Raw genomic sequence first — 19437 nt, forward strand, 5'->3', positions numbered from 1 at the left:
CCAACAAACACAAAATGTGAGACGAAAAACCCAGATGAAGGGGCAATTTGTGAAGGAGTGTAGGTTATCTCAAGTGATTTATCTAAATCTCTAATAAAATTAATAGTGCGCCCATTAATGTACTCATTCGGTGACGATGTCAACCCAGATCCAGAGGCTACAAACGTTTTGGAAGAGATATTAATAGACTTTATAATGGAGATATGCTACAAAGCGCAAAAGGCTAGTGGAAATAGAGGTAAAATAAAGATTGAGGACATTAAATTCGTCTTGAGAAACGATCCTAAGAAGTTGAACAGAGTTGAGGAATTGCTGTATATGCAGGAAGATATTAAGAGAGCTAGAGCGGCCTTTAATGAAGGTGATATCATACAAGACGCTGTGAAATCAAACAGGGGCACAAAACGCCCTGCTAGTCCATCAACTTGAACTTGTAACTTCTCGCTGCAGTAAACGCTATAATTGTACAACTAATTGACCAAATAATGAAATTTCTGAAGCTTTTCTTAGAGATTCTCCTCTCATCTTGTGCGCTCCTTGAGGATGCAAATATCGCACGTAGATTTGGTAATGTCATAGTTGATCAACAACCGTGATGGAGTCTTCTCTCATCATAACAAATTTAGATAAACAAACAATTAATTTATTAGATGAGATTATTAGTATAGTTCCACCCTCTTCTCACTCTTTTCTCGCGTTATTTAACGCTTACAATCAAGTACTTGACGCACACGGCATCGACCAGAATGACGAAGTTGAACTGTACGATTTGTTGTTAAAGTTGGGTGTCGTAAAGGGTAAGGATTGGCATGAAAGATGGCAATCCATTCTCAATTCAGACTACAATACAACTCACCCTTTAGTCGATATCGACGACCAAGATAGCGCGTCTGTATCTTCATCCAGCGGATCATCTGCTAGCACTCACTCAGATACGCGTTCTACATCCACAGCTGCACTAGCAGCTGAAGCTAGGCAGACTGATGAAGAATTCCCTCCAATTCAATATAATAATCAACGTAATCGCGTGCCCACGACAGTTCAAGCACGTGCGTTGGCTAGTGTACAAGCCCAAACCAAGCGTGTTCGTCAAGCTGAACTTATCAGACGTCAACAAGAGCAAGAACGACTGAAACGCACTGAAGAGGCGCGTAAAAGGGAACTTGAAGAGGCTAGACAGCGAGCAGACGAGAACAAGGTCCTTCGTGAGATGGAATTCATGGCCGATTCTTTTCATCGTAGTAATGTCACTTCACGAACCTTCAATGTCTGGTTTGGTCTATTTAGGTGGATACAGCACAATCACCAACAGGTTAAAACTACCCAGACCACCCAAATACTTAATATCTACTTCCAGAAATGGGAACATGCCCTATCTAAACGTGTCATTCTCGCGAATCATGTTGCCATATCTCAGGATAAAATGAGAACCATGAGTACTACTCTCAGTAAATGGAGAGCGCACTTGAAGCACAGAGCAAGACATCGGAAGGAAGCGAGACTACGATCGACGTTCTCGGCAATCCGCAAAAACATCGCAAAGAGATTGATACAAGAATCTTGGCAAACATGGAGAGACTTGACAATGACACGGCGAGCAGACTTGACATACTCGTACAACTTAATGAGTGTAGCTTTTGGGACATGGAAAAAGCGCACTATTGGGTTTCTTGCACTCGACAGTGTCGTTATTGAATTTGCTACGACGGTAAATGAGAGACGTGCCGCTACGATGTTCCGCCATTGGAAACAACAGAAAGAACTCCAAACAAGAGAGAGAGGATTTCAGCAAGATCGCACCGCTGTGATAATACGCAAAACATTCGAAACCTGGAAATACAAAAAGTAGGTAAATTTGACCCTGAAGATCTTCTAAATAATCACTAGTGATACTAATAAAGCAGCAATCGCTTTGCGCAATGCATCCTCCATACGTAATGCTTTCTACGGATGGCAACGAAAGCTTTACAGAATACAAAAATATACCGCAATTTCAGACGCTTTTATAGAAGATAGTAACAATAGATTGAAACAGCAAACAATATACCAATGGCAGTTATCCATGAAGTGTTTTAACTTCCAACTCGGACATATGCGTACACTCAGTCAAGCAGTCTTGCAGTACTGGTATCAAAAGGTCTCCTACATACAGAAGCTCAATTTGAAAGCGGATACGCTGCATTTCGACAAGATTAGAACACTCGGTGTGTCACTTTTTGATAAGTGGAAAGTCAGAACAGCCGAGTTGAAAGAGAAAAGCAGGTTAGCTCAAGAATATTCTGATCTAAGTGTACAACAAAACGCTTTAAAGGTCTGGATGAAGGCTTACAGAAACAAGCGTTTGCTTAATAGACGTGGTCACGTTCTTAGACGGATGATACAGAAGAAGAACTCATTCCATACTTGGAGATTTGCACTCAGTAGAAAGAGACAGAATGCACTTATCAAAAAGCACGAGCTTGATATTTTGCAGAATACTTGGACTGTCTGGAGGGCCAAATTTAACGTTTTATGTGACCTTAGAGTTCGCGAGAATGCCTTTAAGGCAGAGCATATTCACAAGGTGGGTAATATCTACCTTTTTTATAAACCGCTCATAAATATTAGTCAATGACATCTGTCGTCCTCCAACAGTGGTTACATAAGACAATTGAGCGTAAAGATCTTATCTACTCTGCAGACATAATTAGCAAGCAGAAAACGAAAAGGTGAGTAGCATATCTATCGTAATATCTCTAACGGCCCCGAAGATCGGTTGTCCAGAACTGGCGTTCAAAGGTTAATACTCTCAGGGATTTGGAGAGTTTGGCAGTGTCACACGAGGGAGCAACGAAAAAGAGTATGTGATTGACAAATATAGACGACCAACGCTGACCTTATGTAGAATTGCAAGCCGAATTGTTCAGCAAATGGCTAAAACAAACGCGCGCAACTGTAGTACGCAACAGGAAGTGCGAGGAGTTTGTCAAGCGGAGAGAACAAACGATCCTCTTTACAGCCTTTGAAGATTGGTTCGATCAGATAAAGATAATCGAGTTAGAACCCGTTGAAACAGAGATGCTAATCCTGCGTCGCGAGCGTATGCTCAGGATGGCATTCGAGAGATGGAAAGAAACTGCCACTGCCTTGCCAGCTGTACAGCTCTATAATCGACGTTTAAAGGAACGTACTTTGGATATGTGGAAATCTCAACTGCCCTGCGCTCGTAACACTCGCTTAGCAGTGCAGATATACAGGCGAGATTGTCTAGTGAGGTGGTTACACTCATGGCGCGATGCACTGCAAATAAAGAGATCTCGCAGAGCTATCGCGCGTGCTCGCGCACTCGGCAAGCGTCCGTCTGCATCTCGACTCAAAGCCAGAGAGGGATCGACGCCCTCCCCAGATCCGTTTGCAATGCATGCATCTCGCAAACCATTCGCGAAAGTTAATAGATTGTATTAGTTGTAGTTATTTGCAAAAATTGATTTTTTTTTTCTGCAATGAGTACACGAATTTGTGCCTTTTCAACTCTCAGTCGCAGACACTATATTCTGAACGACACGTGTCGTCCAGAGAAAGCTGTTATGCGCAGAGATATAGCACTTATTAGAGCAGGCTGTGTATTTTGTTCATTGCACAATCTGTGTCAAAAGATGCTGACATCTATAATGGAAAACTATACCTTTTTTACTACACAGTATTATAATAAAGGACGGATGATAGTGTGTTGTCTTCTCTGGGTGTCAATTCGAGTGAGTTATCAGTATCGTCGTTGTCCTCATATGAAAATGGAAAATATAAAGTATGAATCTACAACTACATTCTTCTCTCCAAAGTGAATAATGATATGCTATCCCTGTTGTAGATTTCAGCGTCTGGATCATCAGTAACTTGGTTATATTTGAATCGTTTCGCTAGCATCTTGAAGAACTGCTTATCAGCTCTTCTGCGTTTTTTGTAAGCAAAGAGTATCTCCTTTATGGTATATCTATCCGTAAGTTCCACTAGCGTGTCTACCAGCGGTTGAAATGCTGTAATTCATTAGCTATTGAGAAAATAAAGGAATTCAATGAACGCACAAGGTTCATAATATACGCAATCTGCTAGTAGAAGAACACTAGGGTTACTATCAAGTCTCGGTAATCGTTCTCCCCATACAAGTGTCTCTGGTATGGCATTTGTTAGCTCATTAATGCGTATTCCTTTCTCTATTAAGGGCATGATCTGGCTGAGAATGGCTGAGTGTGTTATTGTTAAGCAGTGTACACACTCACGGTATGTCTGTGATGTATACTTTTGATGAAGGAACCAATTTTGAGAGTGCGAGACCAACAATACCTGTACCAGCTAGTATGATTTAGAAAAGTATGTCTAATAACCAAGCACCTACCTCCAAGTTCCAACACTGTCGTATTCTCATAGCTAGCTAACTTCTTTTGCGTAATATACCTGGTGAGAACCTAGCAATGAATGTCTAGCGTGTGTATATCAATCACAATTTATCTACTTTTCCAGATTCCCAAACCATCCCGCCACAACCTTCTGTCTTATCATGTTGGAGGTGCAAATCAACACCAGCTACCTGTACACTTTGAAGAGAAGCTACTGGTTCTATAGAAGTCTCTTCATCACTTGAATCGGGTACTGGTAGAATCATTTCCTCATTTTCTATGTCTTCTCTCATCACTTCGAAGTTGCAAGGAGAGGATGTTCATTGCGTCGAGAGAGCTACCAATTATAAAACCTGGTAGAGTTCCATCTATAAATGAACTCGTAGGTGCTATAAACAATCTCCGTGCATTGTACACTTCTACAGTTGCTGGTATCAAAGTTTCGAATCCGACGCAGGGCGTTGAAGGCTGGTCATCTATAACGGCGAATGATGATGGTAAGAATGTATACGCCCATGATATACCAGTAGAATACGAAGTTGAGAGCGACGACGACACATTTGAGCGTCGCTGGTCAAGCAATTGGCTCACGAGGTTTATAGCCATAAGCGAGGAATGGATGGCAGAGGTTGAAGGTACAGAGGAGTTCAACACCCGTGAAAGAGTCGTCGAAATGGCAGCAGCAGCTTTGGCTTGTGTAGCAGGCATGTCCGGTAGGTGTTTATCTCTTGATATTTTCTATCTCTTACTTTACAAGCCGCTGGTCCTATCGATAGGACATTCTCTTTTATTTCTAGAGATAGATTTGATATCGTCATGCATGATAAAACGATAAACGGCCACCAGGATGTGGGCGCACAAACTTGGGGTGCAGCTGTACATTTATCTAGGTTGATATGTAGACATCCAGAATATTTCGGTATCAAATCGGGTGCTAGATTGCTCGAAGTTGGTGCAGGTACTGGTTTAGTCGGTATTGTAGCAGCGAAAGTAATAGAACAGTTGGGTTATATAGATACCACTGAGATAATCTTAAGTGATTATCTTGACGACATTATAGAGAACTTGAGGAAGAATGTCCATAACAATGGAAGTGAAACCAAAACATCAGTCATACATCTTGATTGGACAGAACCGGATAAAGGATTGGGCAAATTTGACACAATGTATGGTGCGGATGTATGTTATGACCTAAATCATGCATATCTTCTCCACAAGGCAGCTTCGGAGTTATTATCAAAGGAGGGAACATTCCATATACTCATCGCACTGAGACGGACACACATTGGTATGAAGGAAAGCGTTCAGGATGCCTTCAGCGGGAAGTTTGTCCAACCTGATGGAGATGCTTTGTGTATTGATGTACGTTTTCTCTGATCTCAAAGAGTAACTCCACTAACAAAACATACAGAAGGAAGACTACTTTGATGTCGAAAAGGGTCTCGGAAGGGCTGATGAAACTGGATACGTTCGTTTTGAGATTAGATGGAAATCAAAAATTTTCACTTCACAAAATAGCCAATAGAGGTTGTTTTGTCTCTCGTTTGAGTTTATTTATAAAATATTTTTTTGTTTTAGGGGAAATAGATTTATTTTGCATTTTCGGACTTGTTTTTCTCTGACATCGATCAACTTAGATAAGAAAATGGCATCCGCTGCAAAGAATTTGGCGACAAAGACGCTTCGTGAGTAAAAAATAGCGTACTAGTAAGGTTGCTGACAAGAAGTAAAGGTTTCGGTATGCTTCCAGCTGATGGAATTGGACACGAAGTTCTTCCGGTACGATGATACTTCAGGACTTGAATAGTAAACTTACACGTTATACAGCCAGCTCAAAGAGTTCTTGAAGAATTGTCCACTAGAAAAGCACTCCCAAAGTTAGAGTTCATCCCACTTAACGCTGGATTTGACTATTTCAGAAGATCAGGTGTTGCTTTACCAGATGAAACTATTGAGGTTATGAAGTCTGGCGTAGACGGTGCTATGTTCGGTAGTGTTTCTAGCCCTTCACATAAAGTTACTGGATACTCTTCACCAATCGTTGCACTCCGTAAACACTTAGATTTATACGCCAACATTAGACCGGTTTCAACCGTTGACGGAAAAGTAGATATGGTAACAGTTAGAGAAAACACCGAATGTCTCTACATCAAGAAGGAAGAACTCGACAGATTACCTGACGGAACAAAGGTAGCTAGAGCAACTCGTCAAATTACCCAAAATGCTTCAGAAAGAATTGGTAAACTTGCATTTGAGATTGCGCTCAAGAGAGATAAGGTTAGACAATCAGGCGGCAGTTCACCACACTCAGAGCCAAGCGTATGGTCTATCCACAAGTCAAACGTATTGAGCGTCACCGATGGTCTTTTCAGAGAATCAATCAAGGCTGCTCACAAGTCAGATGAGAGATTTGACAAAGTTAAGCTCGTTGAACAACTCGTTGATTCATTCGTCTACAGAATGTTCAGAGAACCACAAATCTTCGACGTATGTGTAGCACCAAACCTCTACGGTGATATCATTTCAGACGGTGCAGCAGCTCTGGTCGGCAGTCTTGGTGTTGTTCCTTCAATTAACGCTAACGACACATTCGCTATGGGTGAACCTGTACACGGATCAGCACCTGATATCGCAGGAAAGAACATCGCTAACCCAATCGCATCAATCAGATCAGCAGCTTTGATGATTGAACACATGGGATACTCTGATGCAGCCGCATCAATCTACAAAGCCGTTGACGAAGTCTTGAAGGAAGGTAAGATGTTAACACCAGACCTTGGTGGTAAGTCAAGCACAACCGATGTCCAAGATGCCGTTCTTAAAGCTTTGTAAATGCATATGATATAGAAATTTAACCTAAAAATGATATAGCGCAGAAGTGCAATACAAGTGAAGCAAAAACGAAGTCAGCGAATGCTCTAATGTGAATGTGAGATATTGTATATTATTGCAGGATAAGTACTCACCTCTCTGGGGATATATGTTGAAATTCCTTTGCGTTATCCGGGTTCGTCTGCATCCGCAAGTTCACTGTCAGAATGAACTGACCGACTTTCGATATGAAACTATTAAAGCTATTAGAAGATTTATTTGCGTAGATCACGCACTAACCTTCCCAAGAAAGCGTTATATGGAGAGTTGTTGATAGCCAACGCATATAAGAACTCGATGACTGCAGAGATACATAAAGCAACCAAAAATGAATCCAATAGCTTATATCTTATTGACGTATTCTCATTATAGGATTTTATTAGTGAATTAATAGATTTTTCAACTGTTGAGGTCATCGTTGCTTTTAAACATCCATTATGGTAAACATCGTAGTTTTGATATCAGGCAGTGGTGTGTACAATATAGACGTAGCATATCATTCCACTAAATCAATCTAAGGCACTAACTTACAGGCTATACTTGACAGCCTCCCACACCATCAATCTTCCACACCGTTACCTTTGAAATCTTCTGAAAAACTACCAGAAAGTGTCAATGTCAAGGCTGTAATTTCTAGTAAATCTAATGTATACGGTTTAGAGAGAGCAAAAGGATGTACACCAGCTATTCCAACTCAAGTCTTAGCTTTGAAGACATACATGAACCGTAATCCAGGCTCAACTAGACAGGATTGGGAGGTTGAACTCAGTCGGATTGTTAACAGTTATGAGCCAGATTTGATCGTTTTAGCAGGCTTTATGATGATATTATCACCAACCTTCTTGAATGCTATACATGGAAAACCTATTATCAACCTTCATCCAGCTCTTCCAGGCGCATTCGATGGAGCTCATGCTATTGAGAGGGCTTATGATGCTTACAAGAAGGGTGAAATCAAGAATACTGGTTGTATGGTACACTATGTCATCCCTGAAGTCGATAGAGGTGAACCTATCGTTATTGCAGAAGTACCAATCAAGGAAGATGATAGCTTAGATAGCATGGAGAACAGGATACATGAAACAGAATGGAAAATTATTGTTCAAGGAGTGAAAAAAGTATTAAATGTCTAATTTTTACTAGTTTCCATATACACATTTCCCTTTTATAAACGTTGATTTAACTTCCCCAGTCGTTCTATTGATGACGACAAGATCTGCATCGGATCCAACTCGGAGGTTTCCTTTGTTGCTGAGCTGCAACAGTTGTGCCGGGTGGTACGTAGCACAAGAGAGTGCCTTGGCATAGGATGGTGAATTGGTGAATTCTGTCATGTTTCTGATGCATTCATCTAACGATGATGCACTACCAGCTAACGTTTTTGTGTTTTCAAGGTACAACCTTGGACCTTGCTTGAGTAACCGTCTTCCATCTCTCCAATCGTGGATGCCGTCTTCAAGGTGGGGGTCCATCAATGGCATAGCATCCGTAACTAAGATGCATCCATCTGGATGGGCATCGTACGCCAATCTGACGGCATTAGGGTGTACATGTACACCATCAACGATCAGACCGTAAAATGGACGTTGGACTTGATTTCCGAGAAGGCCAATTACACCAGGATCGCGATGGTGTAGTTGTGGCATAGCATTGAACAGGTGTGTGATGAATCTCGCACCGTCACGAACGCTCTTTGCAGCGAGTTCAACTGTTGCATCTGAATGACCGATCGATATTACGACATCTGGGAGTGCGGCGAGTGCACCAATAGATTCGGCTACGCCCTCTACATCAGGTGCCATTGTAAGTAGTTTTATGCCAGTGTTTGGCGTTTCGAGTTTGGTCGTTTGGCTATCATAGACACTCTCAATCGAGCTCACACCGTTAGGGGCTGTGAGAAGGAATGGTGGTGCGTGTGCACCTTTGCGACTATGAGCTATAAATGGTCCTTCAGCATGATATCCTAAGACATGGGCTGAATTTTCACTAGAACGTGGTCCCAGCAGTGGAATCAACTGGATTTCTTTATTAATAAAGTATTTATAATGTTAGAAACTTACCTCTCTATATAAATCCTGCTGTTGGGTAATTATAGTTGGCAAAAAAGACGTTGTGCCAGTTTCGACAATTTTAGCGGAAACTTTATCGAGACCTGCTAAATAAGCTGCAATCTGTTGATCACGTGGGAGATTCTCTGTATTGATAGGTGGCCAAAGACTAAAATCAACGCCGTATGCACCGTTTATCTGAACATCAATCAATCCAGGGCTCAGGATATCTTCTTCAAGATCGATGACTTCAATTGGATACTCTTTGGCCGTAAAGAATAGCTCTTTACCAGATATTATGACACCTCTCTCAATATCGACATACAAGTCGCCTTTTTTCAACTATAAGATATGAGCACCAGTATAATATCAAAGAAAGTGACCACCTACGCTGTCATCCTCTTGTAATAAATAGCAATTTGTAAATTTCAAAACTCTCATAATTGTTTTGTTCTAGAAGAGAACGGGAAAGCGGCTAAAGTTGTCTGATTGGTGACATCACAGGGCTCTATCATGGCGATTTCGCCGTAACGGTAGATTATCAGCGACAACCGAGTGACTGTGACCTTGGAGTTAAACATTTACTTTGAAAAATGAGATTGATTATTAGAGATGATAAATCTTCTGTTGGTGCATTCGTGAGTTTGTCTAAACGGAAACTTAACAAAGGGTTGCTAATATCTTATAGACAGCAACTTATATCGCAAAGCGTATCAATGAGTTTAAACCAACAGAAGATCACCCTAACTTCGTACTTGGTTTGCCAACTGGTAGCTCACCACTGCCTGTTTATCACAAATTGATTGAACTTTACGTGCGCGATAAAGTATCTTTCAAGGACGTTATTACATTTAACATGGACGAGTATGTTGGCATTCCAAAATCACACCCTGAATCATACCATTCTTTTATGTTTGACAATTTTTTCTCCAAAGTTGACATTGAGTGGGTGAATATTTTCTAAATAAGAACAATTATTAACAAACAATTCAGTCCAAAGAACGCTCATATTTTAAATGGTGAAGCAGATAACCTGGTTGAAGAATGTGAGAAATACGAAGAACTAATCGAATCAGTTGGTGGTATCGATCTCTTCTTGGGCGGAATTGGAGAAGACGGACACATTGCATTCAATGAACCAGGATCATCACTCGCTTCACGCACACGTATGAAAACTCTCGCTTATGACACCATTGTCGCGAATGCGCGCTTTTTCGACAATGACATACAAAAGGTACCAAGAATGGCGCTCACAGTTGGTATTGCTACAGTCATGTCTGCTCGTGAAGTTATTATTCTCATCACAGGCAAGCATAAAGCACCAGCACTTGCAAAGTCTATCGAAGAAGGTATGAACCACATGTGGACAGTCAGTGCAATCCAACAACACCCATGGGCTATGGTAGTTGCTGATGAAGATGCCACACTCGAACTTCGCGTCGGTACTGTTCGTTACTTTAAGAGTATAGAAAGTGTTCAAGCAGAACAAGAACTTAAATACGGTAATGCGGCACTTAGACCAAAGCAGAGATCAATACACGCATCATCACCACGTTTCTAATGACTTGGTTGCTTATTTTACGTTTTTATCTTTTTCACATATGCATCTTCCATTCTTATCTTCGTTCCATGAGCTTATCATTGTCAAGTGTGAGAAATCGTCTACAGAGACAGGAATGCTGACTTGGCGTCAGATCCATTTGCTAATGATAGACCAGAAACGCTAGAGCACACGCTTGATGCAGGTGCTACATGTATAGCTTATAATCGTGGTGGAAAATACACAGGAGCGTTGCTAGCCAGTGGACGCTTTGATGGCTTCGTTAACGTATGGGATATGCTCACTTTAGCTCCTTTGAGGGTTTTTGAAGGCCATGTGAAAGCTGTATCCACCGTCAGGTGTGTAGGTTGTAGTGTAGACTATCAATATAACCAGATACTAGTTGGTCGAAGAATTCTCGCTTTCTATTGAGTGCATCCAGAGATTGGAATTGTATAGTATGGGATATGGAGACCAGCGAGCGTGCTGCTACTATCAAGTTCGATGCTCCGATTCAGGAAGCCTTCTTCCATCCGTTTACAAGGTTGGTGGATACTGCAATTTAAGAAATATACTAACTCAAACATAGTAAATTTATTCTAGTCACGCTATCAACTCAACAGACATTCCTTGTCGATTTGACGACATCGAAGCACGTCAAGACCGAGATAGGACAGCTGTGGGAGGAAGACGATGAGGGAAATACCATTCAGAGGTATGTATGTGAAATACTTACATGGGCACTTCTAACATTTCCATTAGATCACAGATGACGACCGCGAGATTCTCTACAGATGGTCAATATATCTTCGGTGGAACTGCACAAGGGCGTGTTATTGTGTTTGAGCTACCAAGTCTCAATGTAAGTATATTATAAGCTTACATTGTTAACTAACAGTCATTAGGTTGTATCTGAAACTGGGGTGTGCAACGGTGCGATAAAGCAGATATCAATATCCAATAGTGATAGGTACGGTTACTCTATTTTTGAACGTTTATTTTAAGCTGATAAAACATAATAAGACTTCTTGCGTGTACTTCAAGAGATAGGACGGTGAGGGTTGCTCAGGTTTCAGAGGACAAAGACGTACAGCCCGTGTTTAGGTTTGTGGATGAGATCGACAAAACACAATGGAATGCAGTATGCTTTTCTAATGACAATGAGTATATCATTGGTGGTGCGTATTTTATTGCTAAAAAGAATATAACTGAAAATTATCACAGGAAGCGGGCATAAAGCTACGCATTATATATACATATGGGAGTCAACATCAGGTGCACTCATAAAGGTAGTTGAGGGACCAAGAGATCCGTTGCATGATGTTATTTGGCATCCAAGTAAACCAAACATGGCTAGTATAGATAGTCACGGGCAGATATTAACCTGGACAACTAACAACAAGCAACGCTGGGCGGCTTTCGCGCCTGGATTTGAAGAATTAGAAGCGAATATACAATATAAGGAGAAAGAGGATGAATTTGACATATACGTCGACCAAGATAACAAACCGGTGAAGGAGCCACTAGAAGAGGGACTGATAGATATTGACACAATACCAGAGGAGTTTAGAGTACAAGAAGTAGTTACGCCGGAGTTTATAGAGACTCACTTCAAAGACGAAGAGGATAACGATATTAACTTCTTTCCTTCACCGCCTGACTTGAGTGATGTTGAAGATGAAGAATAATAAAATTTATTGTAAAATGTATTTATTTGCTGCTTTCATACCTTCAACCAGGATCTCGAAATGGATTACTTGAGAGGCAAGCAGTGAGTTGCTATTAGTAAGAAGAATAAAAAATAAACAATTTAAATAGAGATTTACCACCACCAGGTGGATTCGAAGCTATCAAATATAAGAGATCTCTGCCAGTCAAAGGACCAAGTGGTGCCGTGATATTTGGTACGATATTTGGTATCTGTACCTGGGGATTCTACAAGCTTGGACAGGGTAATTTAGAGATGAGGTCTGTACTATCCTTACTATATAGCACATCTCTTAACAAACGATATAGAGAGCTCGAACGTGAAAAAACATGGTCTAGAATAAACATCGTACCACTTTTGATGGCAGAAAATGATAGAGATATTTACCGCAGAGAAAAAGCAGCATTGGCTAGAGAAGAATCAATTATGAAGGATGTAAAAGGCTGGGAAGTGGGTAAGAGCGTCTACAACGGCAAAAGATACAATACACCTTCAATGTATGTTCTATAAATTAGTATTTTGATTACATTTTCCTCATTATTCCCTTTAATTCATTCCTGACATCAGTTTTTATACCGTCGTTATGTGCTCTACCGCCGTCTCTTCTGATTAGAACGTTTGATGGTAATTTATTGTTCTCTTGTTCGCTTATCAATTCATCTATTAACCCAATACGCTTGTCTGCTTTCTTTGACTTTTGATAGGCAGCTGGGATTGTCGCACTGTCGACAGTTGACATCGTAGTTGGCTTTATTATATACCGGGATTTTTGTATCATACAGCGTGATCTTGTTGTCATCATTTTTTCTACCCTTCGTTGTAGACGTTGACGTTCAAGAAGAAGTCTAAAATAAACGTTGAAATGAATAAACGAAAATCTGAAGTAGAGGATAACAGTTTAGTTGAAACTAAGAAGATTAAACTCAATAAGTCATCAACAAAGTCTACTAGAACGGGTACTATACGCAAGTTAGCACCACCACAACCAGATGCGATAACAGTTACTGGGCGTGCAAGTGCTGTAGCTAGCACTTCTAAAGCTAAATCAATGAATGTTATCAATTTAAGTAGAAAAAAGAGCCCACAGGGATATATAAAACGTATAAGAAAAGCTATCTTAGATGATGGTCATTTAAAAGTTACACTCAATGCTCTATCAGCTGCTATTCCATTTGCTTTACAAGTTATATCCCTTTTACGTGTTGAACTTAGTCAAGAACTTGATATCAAACTCTATACACGTACGGTGGACGTAGTTGATGAGCGTATACCTTCTGATAAAGTTCGTTATTATTCCTATCACCCTTTTACTTACATCTGACACATTATTCACATAGGAAGAGGATATATCACGTGAGACACGCTCACAATCTGCTCTCAAGGTCGTTATCCGTTTACCTGATTGTCCACCTGATGAAGAATTGACAGAGGAAACTAAGCAAATACCACCACCAATAAAGACAAAGAATAGAGGTGTAAAGAGACGGCAGAAAGATCAACGTAAAGCTGAAGCAAGAGCTAATAATGTACAAGTAGATAAATAATTTAATAATTTATTCAATAAGCATACTCTCTTCATCTTGTTCAATTGTTTCATTAGCTGTGATATCAATATTACTATTTGTGTTATCAATTATTGAACTATCATCAACCATACTAATTGTATGTTGTTGAGATTTATCGAGATATTCAATGTTATTAGTTGGTTTTGTAAATGCTGATGGTAATCTTTTGAAGTTGTTAGCAGATGTTATGTTCAAGTTACTGTTGACTGCTAATTTTAATAACTCTGTCGTCATAGCATCCCCAGGTTGTATAGATAATGACTTATGGTATATTTCAATGCTTTCTTCTATTTCATCGAGATAATTATGAATAATACCGAGTGTACTTAATGCAACTACGCAATTTGGATTCAAATCTAACGCCTTTAGTAGTTGATCTTTAGAATTATTGTATTGTCTTGTTTTTCTATAAGCTTGACCTAATCCTAAATGAGTTGAATACCAGGATTTATCAGTGTTATCTCCGATAAGTGTTAGTGTTTTGTTGAACAAAACAATCGATTTTTCATATTCTTGATTATAATAAGCAACGACGGCACTTTCATGCCAAATAAGTGGATCTTGATCACAAATCGATAAACTGCCTTGAAGGAAGTTACTAGCGAGATTGTTGTTTGCTAGTTGGATATGTTGCATACCTATATAAAGTAAAGGTAGATGTGTACCAGGGAACAAACGACTACAGGTGCTGTATGCGGTGATAGCTTGATCGTGTTCACCTTCCATAGCAAATGCATGCGCGAAACCAATCCAGGCCGCTTCGAAACGTGGATCCATTAAACTTGATTTAGAGAAATATCTACGAGCATCTACGTATTTTTCACCTAAATAATAGTAAACGCCAACAGCGTACCAACTTATGGCGGAATCTGGATCAGTTTCAACCAACTCATGCGATAATAAGAACAAAGAAGGACGTAGACTTGGTAAATGTTGCATGCAAGCAATTTGTAAAGGTAAAGTGGAAGGATGCGAAGGGTGGTGTTTTAAAATACTAAAGACTGTCAAAAGAATGTCCACTACATTAGAATGAACTCACTTCGACGTCAAGTTGTAACAGTCCTGGAATTTAAATTGAGCATAAAGACTATCAGCTTGTGATTGAAGGATATCAGCATTCTGCTTGAAACCATAAGAATCAGTTGATAATTCATTACGTGCATTTTGAATTTCTGCAGAGTGACTCGTCTTTTTAAGTTGAGTTGTATATATTAATTTAATGAAGTCTGAATTGTGTTCAATTTGCTCTTTATATTGTAAACGTTGGACGAAATGCCACTCTTCATCATCTGTAAGCATAGCACCACCGACTAATTTAACGAAAGAATCGTAGTTTTTGACATCCAAACTGAGAGCTTCAATGAATGATTGTTTCGCTCTCTCGGTTGAGTTCAATTGAAGGTGAATCAAACCTCGCAAATGACATAACGATGACTCAATTTTGATACCACCATCTGAAGACTTAACATTTGTACCATGCTGTTGATGATTTTTGAATGGGTTTTGATCACCTAATAGCTCTAAGGCTTCATTCCACTTATCCAGTTTAACTTGACATTGTGCAGTAAGGTATCTACAAAAGACAGAAATTTGATATAATCTAACCGGAGTATCATCATCAATAATGAACGGTTTAGTTAATAGGTTCAAAGCTCTTAAGTAACTATGTTGATAAAAGTAAATCTGGGCTAACCAAAACGCATCATTTGGATCTTTAGTCAAATGAAGACACTTGTCTGCCCAGAATTGAGCTGTGGTGTATAAATGCTGCATCATAGCGTCATGTCTCCATAACCTTAGTTTATCAATTAAAGAAGTTTCATCATTATTAGTTTCAAGAATATCTAAATCGTCATTATCTAAGTCTAAATCGAAGTATTTATTATTTATCTGGGGTGACGCGCTTAAAATAGAACAATTTGGACTATTAAATAATTTTTTTACTGTTGGTGAATTTAAGAATTGATTTGTTGGTTTATTCGATTTAACTGGTGTGTTCATATGGATGTATGAATTAACGAGTGATTTGCAGAATTATAAATTGAATCATAATTTGGACAACAAAAACAAAAAATCAATCTATTACTACAACGAACCAGTTAATAAGCACATATTTAGATCTAGTGGCCAAGCGAATTGCCAGTCAACCAGTCGTGAATTTAAGTGTTCAATTTGTGATCAGCAGTTTAGCAGAAATTACGACCTGAAGAGACATCAAAATATCCATCTGTTGATTAAATCTTATACTTGCAATTGCGGCAAAACATTTTCTAGAAAAGACGCTTTAAAGAGACATTTACTCATTAAAGGATGTTAATCGATTATATACAGAATGAGTTTGATTACAAACTCACCAGTTTGGATGTTTTGAATGATATTCTATACAATCAATTAAGATACACGATCAATAAAACAAATCTAGAAATAAATAATTTAGTCTTTTTCAATCGACATAACAAAGCAAGACAACAACGACTTTTAGACTTCCTCCTCGATGCCCAAAATTACTCCCTCCATTGGGAACTATTCAATAGACAGTCCAATGGCTTCACCTACACCCCTCTGTTAGCAACTTCAATTAAAGACACCCTAAAACTCGGAGATGTAGACGAAACTATTATATCTTTATTAGACATTATCGCTGTTGATATTATACATCACATCATCCAACTTTCAATCGAACACCAAGAGCATCAACTCACCCTCAATTCATCAACAACCGAGACCTTCCATATACCAACTTCTTCACCATTTACAACTAATCAATCGAGTCAACAAGCAAATGTTCTACACAATCACAATATTCAGTCTGCTTATCAAAATTATTCTCGCATAAATAATAACAATCTATTGTAAAAAAAACATTCTCTATTCATTCTTACTTGTTGATTTTCCTGGTAAACCCATTAACTTCGCCCGAAGATTATCGTACTTTTTAACTTGTGATATACTAACTGATGGTGTAACTTTCTCTAATGCTTTCAAAAAGTGTCGACTTTCTATAACAACGTTTGATGTTTCATTTACTAATGACTCTCGTAATGCAACAACTGCTGATTCTCTCACTAATGATGCCAAATCTGCACCGGAGAATCCTGAGCATTTCTCTGACTGAATAACTTCACAAACAATATCCATCTCTTTTTCATTGATAGGTGTCTTCGATGATAATGTTCTCACAACTTGGACTCTTTCTTCTGCTGATGGAAGGTCTACATAGAGTAGTTTATCCAATCTACCTGGTCTAACCATAGCAGGATCAATTATATCAGGTCTGTTGGTAGCTCCAATAACAAAGACTTGCTTACGACTTTCTAAGCCATCCAATTCTGTGAGAAGAGTGTTAACAACCCTCGCTGAACTTTCACTCAAATTGTCATCACGTCTTGGAACCAAGGCATCCAACTCATCAAAGAAAATTACACAGGGTGAAGATGCTCTTGCTCTATTGAACACTTGTCTGATTGCTCTTTCAGATTCACCGACGTACTTATTGAGTAATTCAGGACCTTTAACAGATATAAAATTTGCGCGTGATTCATTTGCGACGGCTTTTGCGAGAAGCGTTTTACCACATCCAGGTGGTCCCCAAAGTAATACACCGCATGGCGCATTTATACCTACGACTGCAAAAAGTTCAGGATGTCTGATAGGTTGGACTATAGCCATATGAAGTTCATCTCTAATTTCATGAAGTGCACCAATATCACCCCATGTCACATCAGGTACGGTGGCAAAGCCCTCACGTTTGCTAGATGGTTGGACAACCTTGAGTGCCTTCTCGAAATCTTGAGCCTCAATCGCGAGTCTCTCCAATTGGGTTTCCGAAAGTGGGTTAGGGTGGTTAAGGAGGAAATGGGCGATCGTTGATTCTTTAGGTAAGTGCGCGGCAAGCGTCTGGAGTGATGACATTTGGCCTTCTACTTGATCCTCTGCTTGACCTTCTAATTGACCAACTTCGCTCATCTGGGAATCTTGGTTATCATCAGCAAGCTGCTTAAATATACGTTTGACGGCTATTACTCCCGCAGCACCTGTGAGCGCACTCAAGTCCGCACCTACATAACCAGGTGTCGCTTTGGCGAGATATTTGAAGTCGAAATCACCACTGAGTTTCAGTCTTCCACAAAGTACTTTAAGAATTTGCTCGCGAGACTTATCGTCAGGTACTCCCATACTTATTTCATGGTCAAATCTACCTGCACGTCTCAAAGCCGGGTCTAAACTATCAGGACGGTTCGTTGCACCAATGATAATTACCGGTTTGTTGTCCGTTTTGTCCCAACTTATATCATCTATACATGTGAGTAATTGTGCAACTATTCTCCTTTCCATTTCCCTCTGTGCGTTCTCACGTTTTGGGGTTATAGCGTCGATTTCATCAATGAAAAGTAAACAAGGAGCTGATTGAATGGCATCTTCAAATGTATCCCTGATGGTTTTCTCAGATTCACCTGACATTCCACTAACGACTGATGGTGCGGATATTGAGAGGAAGGGTACGCCCATTTCACCCGCTATCGCGTTAGCTAGAAGTGTCTTACCACAACCAGGAGGACCATGGAGAAGAACACCACGTGGCGGTTGTACACCAGTGTGTAAGTAAACCTCTGGATGGCTTAATGGCATCGCAACCAATTCGAGCATTCTCTCTACACATTCGGATACACCACCTAAATCAGCTAAACGAGCGGTAGGTGGAGTTTTATCGACATTTTTATGAGATGATGTTGTTGGACGCGCACGCTTTGTTGATACCTCCTTGGATGTCTTTTTGCGCTTTTTTGACTGTCCGTCGATGTCTTCTCTTTTCACAGCTTCTTCTGATTGAGCCTCAGGAGGGGTTTCTTCAACAGGTGCTGGCTTGTGAACACCAACTTCGGCCTGAGCAGCTGCCTCTACCGCCTGTGCGGCTGCATGGGCTGCTGAACCCTGAGGTGGTGTAGCAACTCTCGTTCTCGATTGAGACCATAAATCCTGCATAGAACGATTGAGTGACTGTAGTTACATTAATGATATCCCTATAATTCGTAGAAAATACTCACACCGCTCATTTCTTGCTTATCAAAAATGACAGTCAGAGATAAAGAAGAATTAGTGAGTTATTTGATGATATCTAATAAATTCATTCATAAAGTAATACAATGTTTGATCTATATGCGCCACTGAATGTGATTACTTAAAATGTATACTGGACTCAGAGATTAAGCTAGAAGAATAGATCTGTATATTTAATTTATATGTAGTTATCATAATATCAGCGTAATTTACGTCAATTTAGATTTGAAGTGTACACGTGATGTATGCTACGCTACGTCAGAGATGGTCATTC

At 39.8% G+C, this 19437-nt stretch overlaps 15 protein-coding genes across 15 annotated transcripts; 10 read left to right on the forward strand and 5 right to left on the reverse strand.

Annotated features, from left to right (window-relative positions):
- Positions 1-2: 2 nt before the first annotated feature.
- Positions 3-585, forward strand: WALSEDRAFT_60324 (TFIID-18kDa-domain-containing protein). Its single transcript, XM_006958218.1, has 2 exons — positions 3-59; positions 107-585. Exons 1-2 carry the CDS (start codon positions 35-37, stop codon positions 427-429), a joined length of 348 nt encoding a protein of 115 aa, XP_006958280.1. The 5' UTR covers positions 3-34; the 3' UTR covers positions 430-585.
- A 496-nt stretch (positions 586-1081) lies between these two features.
- WALSEDRAFT_38134 (hypothetical protein) lies at positions 1082-3423 on the forward strand (the record flags this gene model as incomplete). Its single annotated transcript, XM_006958219.1, has 5 exons — positions 1082-1845; positions 1888-2563; positions 2608-2708; positions 2751-2839; positions 2885-3423. Coding segments are annotated over exons 1-5 (2040 nt in total), but the record flags the coding sequence as incomplete, so codon positions are not given.
- Positions 3424-3604: 181 nt separating this feature from the next.
- WALSEDRAFT_60332 (hypothetical protein) lies at positions 3605-4673 on the reverse strand. Its single transcript, XM_006958220.1, has 5 exons — positions 4490-4673; positions 4373-4442; positions 4257-4329; positions 4062-4210; positions 3605-4013 (listed from the first exon to the last, which is right to left on the reverse strand). The coding sequence occupies exons 1-5, from the start codon at positions 4664-4666 to the stop codon at positions 3799-3801; spliced, it is 684 nt and encodes a 227-aa protein (XP_006958282.1). The 5' UTR covers positions 4667-4673; the 3' UTR covers positions 3605-3798.
- On the forward strand, positions 4604-5978 carry WALSEDRAFT_60333 (S-adenosyl-L-methionine-dependent methyltransferase). Its single transcript, XM_006958221.1, has 3 exons — positions 4604-5086; positions 5131-5735; positions 5785-5978. The coding sequence occupies exons 1-3, from the start codon at positions 4690-4692 to the stop codon at positions 5896-5898; spliced, it is 1116 nt and encodes a 371-aa protein (XP_006958283.1). The 5' UTR covers positions 4604-4689; the 3' UTR covers positions 5899-5978.
- Positions 5961-7240, forward strand: WALSEDRAFT_60334 (putative isocitrate dehydrogenase). Its single transcript, XM_006958222.1, has 3 exons — positions 5961-6058; positions 6106-6152; positions 6201-7240. Exons 1-3 carry the CDS (start codon positions 6019-6021, stop codon positions 7203-7205), a joined length of 1092 nt encoding a protein of 363 aa, XP_006958284.1. The 5' UTR covers positions 5961-6018; the 3' UTR covers positions 7206-7240.
- Positions 5961-7666, reverse strand: WALSEDRAFT_38152 (defender against death DAD protein). Its single transcript, XM_006958223.1, has 3 exons — positions 7485-7666; positions 7340-7438; positions 5961-7291 (listed from the first exon to the last, which is right to left on the reverse strand). The coding sequence occupies exons 1-3, from the start codon at positions 7658-7660 to the stop codon at positions 7225-7227; spliced, it is 342 nt and encodes a 113-aa protein (XP_006958285.1). The 5' UTR covers positions 7661-7666; the 3' UTR covers positions 5961-7224.
- A 15-nt stretch (positions 7667-7681) lies between these two features.
- On the forward strand, positions 7682-8377 carry WALSEDRAFT_51343 (phosphoribosylglycinamide formyltransferase; the record flags this gene model as incomplete). Its single annotated transcript, XM_006958224.1, has 2 exons — positions 7682-7715; positions 7764-8377. The coding sequence occupies 2 exons, from the start codon at positions 7682-7684 to the stop codon at positions 8375-8377; spliced, it is 648 nt and encodes a 215-aa protein (XP_006958286.1).
- On the reverse strand, positions 7694-9748 carry WALSEDRAFT_60335 (Metallo-dependent hydrolase). The gene is made up of 4 exons (XM_006958225.1): positions 9683-9748; positions 9305-9634; positions 7764-9259; positions 7694-7715 (listed from the first exon to the last, which is right to left on the reverse strand). The coding sequence occupies exons 1-3, from the start codon at positions 9731-9733 to the stop codon at positions 8384-8386; spliced, it is 1257 nt and encodes a 418-aa protein (XP_006958287.1). The 5' UTR covers positions 9734-9748; the 3' UTR covers positions 7694-7715; positions 7764-8383.
- An 89-nt stretch (positions 9749-9837) lies between these two features.
- On the forward strand, positions 9838-10915 carry WALSEDRAFT_68866 (glucosamine-6-phosphate isomeras-like protein). Its single transcript, XM_006958226.1, has 3 exons — positions 9838-9930; positions 9981-10237; positions 10286-10915. Exons 1-3 carry the CDS (start codon positions 9886-9888, stop codon positions 10851-10853), a joined length of 870 nt encoding a protein of 289 aa, XP_006958288.1. The 5' UTR covers positions 9838-9885; the 3' UTR covers positions 10854-10915.
- Positions 10894-12520, forward strand: WALSEDRAFT_64213 (WD40 repeat-like protein; the record flags this gene model as incomplete). Its single annotated transcript, XM_006958227.1, has 8 exons — positions 10894-10942; positions 10987-11191; positions 11236-11376; positions 11422-11547; positions 11595-11694; positions 11738-11802; positions 11856-12010; positions 12057-12520. 8 exons carry the CDS (start codon positions 10894-10896, stop codon positions 12518-12520), a joined length of 1305 nt encoding a protein of 434 aa, XP_006958289.1.
- Positions 12521-12556: 36 nt separating this feature from the next.
- Positions 12557-13341, forward strand: WALSEDRAFT_60336 (GRIM-19). The gene is made up of 3 exons (XM_006958228.1): positions 12557-12603; positions 12651-12800; positions 12849-13341. The coding sequence occupies exons 1-3, from the start codon at positions 12581-12583 to the stop codon at positions 13048-13050; spliced, it is 375 nt and encodes a 124-aa protein (XP_006958290.1). The 5' UTR covers positions 12557-12580; the 3' UTR covers positions 13051-13341.
- Positions 13342-14049: 708 nt separating this feature from the next.
- Positions 14050-16106, reverse strand: WALSEDRAFT_38169 (TPR-like protein; the record flags this gene model as incomplete). Its single annotated transcript, XM_006958229.1, has 2 exons — positions 14050-15099; positions 15145-16106. The coding sequence occupies 2 exons, from the start codon at positions 16104-16106 to the stop codon at positions 14094-14096; spliced, it is 1968 nt and encodes a 655-aa protein (XP_006958291.1). The 3' UTR covers positions 14050-14093.
- On the forward strand, positions 16080-16893 carry WALSEDRAFT_38172 (hypothetical protein; the record flags this gene model as incomplete). Its single annotated transcript, XM_006958230.1, has 1 exon — positions 16080-16893. A coding segment is annotated over exon 1 (477 nt), but the record flags the coding sequence as incomplete, so codon positions are not given.
- On the forward strand, positions 16111-16422 carry WALSEDRAFT_18648 (hypothetical protein; the record flags this gene model as incomplete). The annotated part of the gene is made up of 1 exon (XM_006958186.1): positions 16111-16422. One exon carries the CDS (start codon positions 16111-16113, stop codon positions 16420-16422), a length of 312 nt encoding a protein of 103 aa, XP_006958248.1.
- Positions 16893-19103, reverse strand: WALSEDRAFT_60337 (AAA-domain-containing protein). The gene has a single exon (XM_006958231.1). It carries the CDS (start codon positions 19086-19088, stop codon positions 16974-16976), a length of 2115 nt encoding a protein of 704 aa, XP_006958293.1. The 5' UTR covers positions 19089-19103; the 3' UTR covers positions 16893-16973.
- Between the last annotated feature and the right edge of the window lie 334 nt (positions 19104-19437).

This window comes from Wallemia mellicola (genome assembly GCF_000263375.1).
Source record: "Wallemia mellicola CBS 633.66 unplaced genomic scaffold WALSEscaffold_9, whole genome shotgun sequence".
Lineage (NCBI taxonomy): Eukaryota > Fungi > Basidiomycota > Wallemiomycetes > Wallemiales > Wallemiaceae > Wallemia > Wallemia mellicola.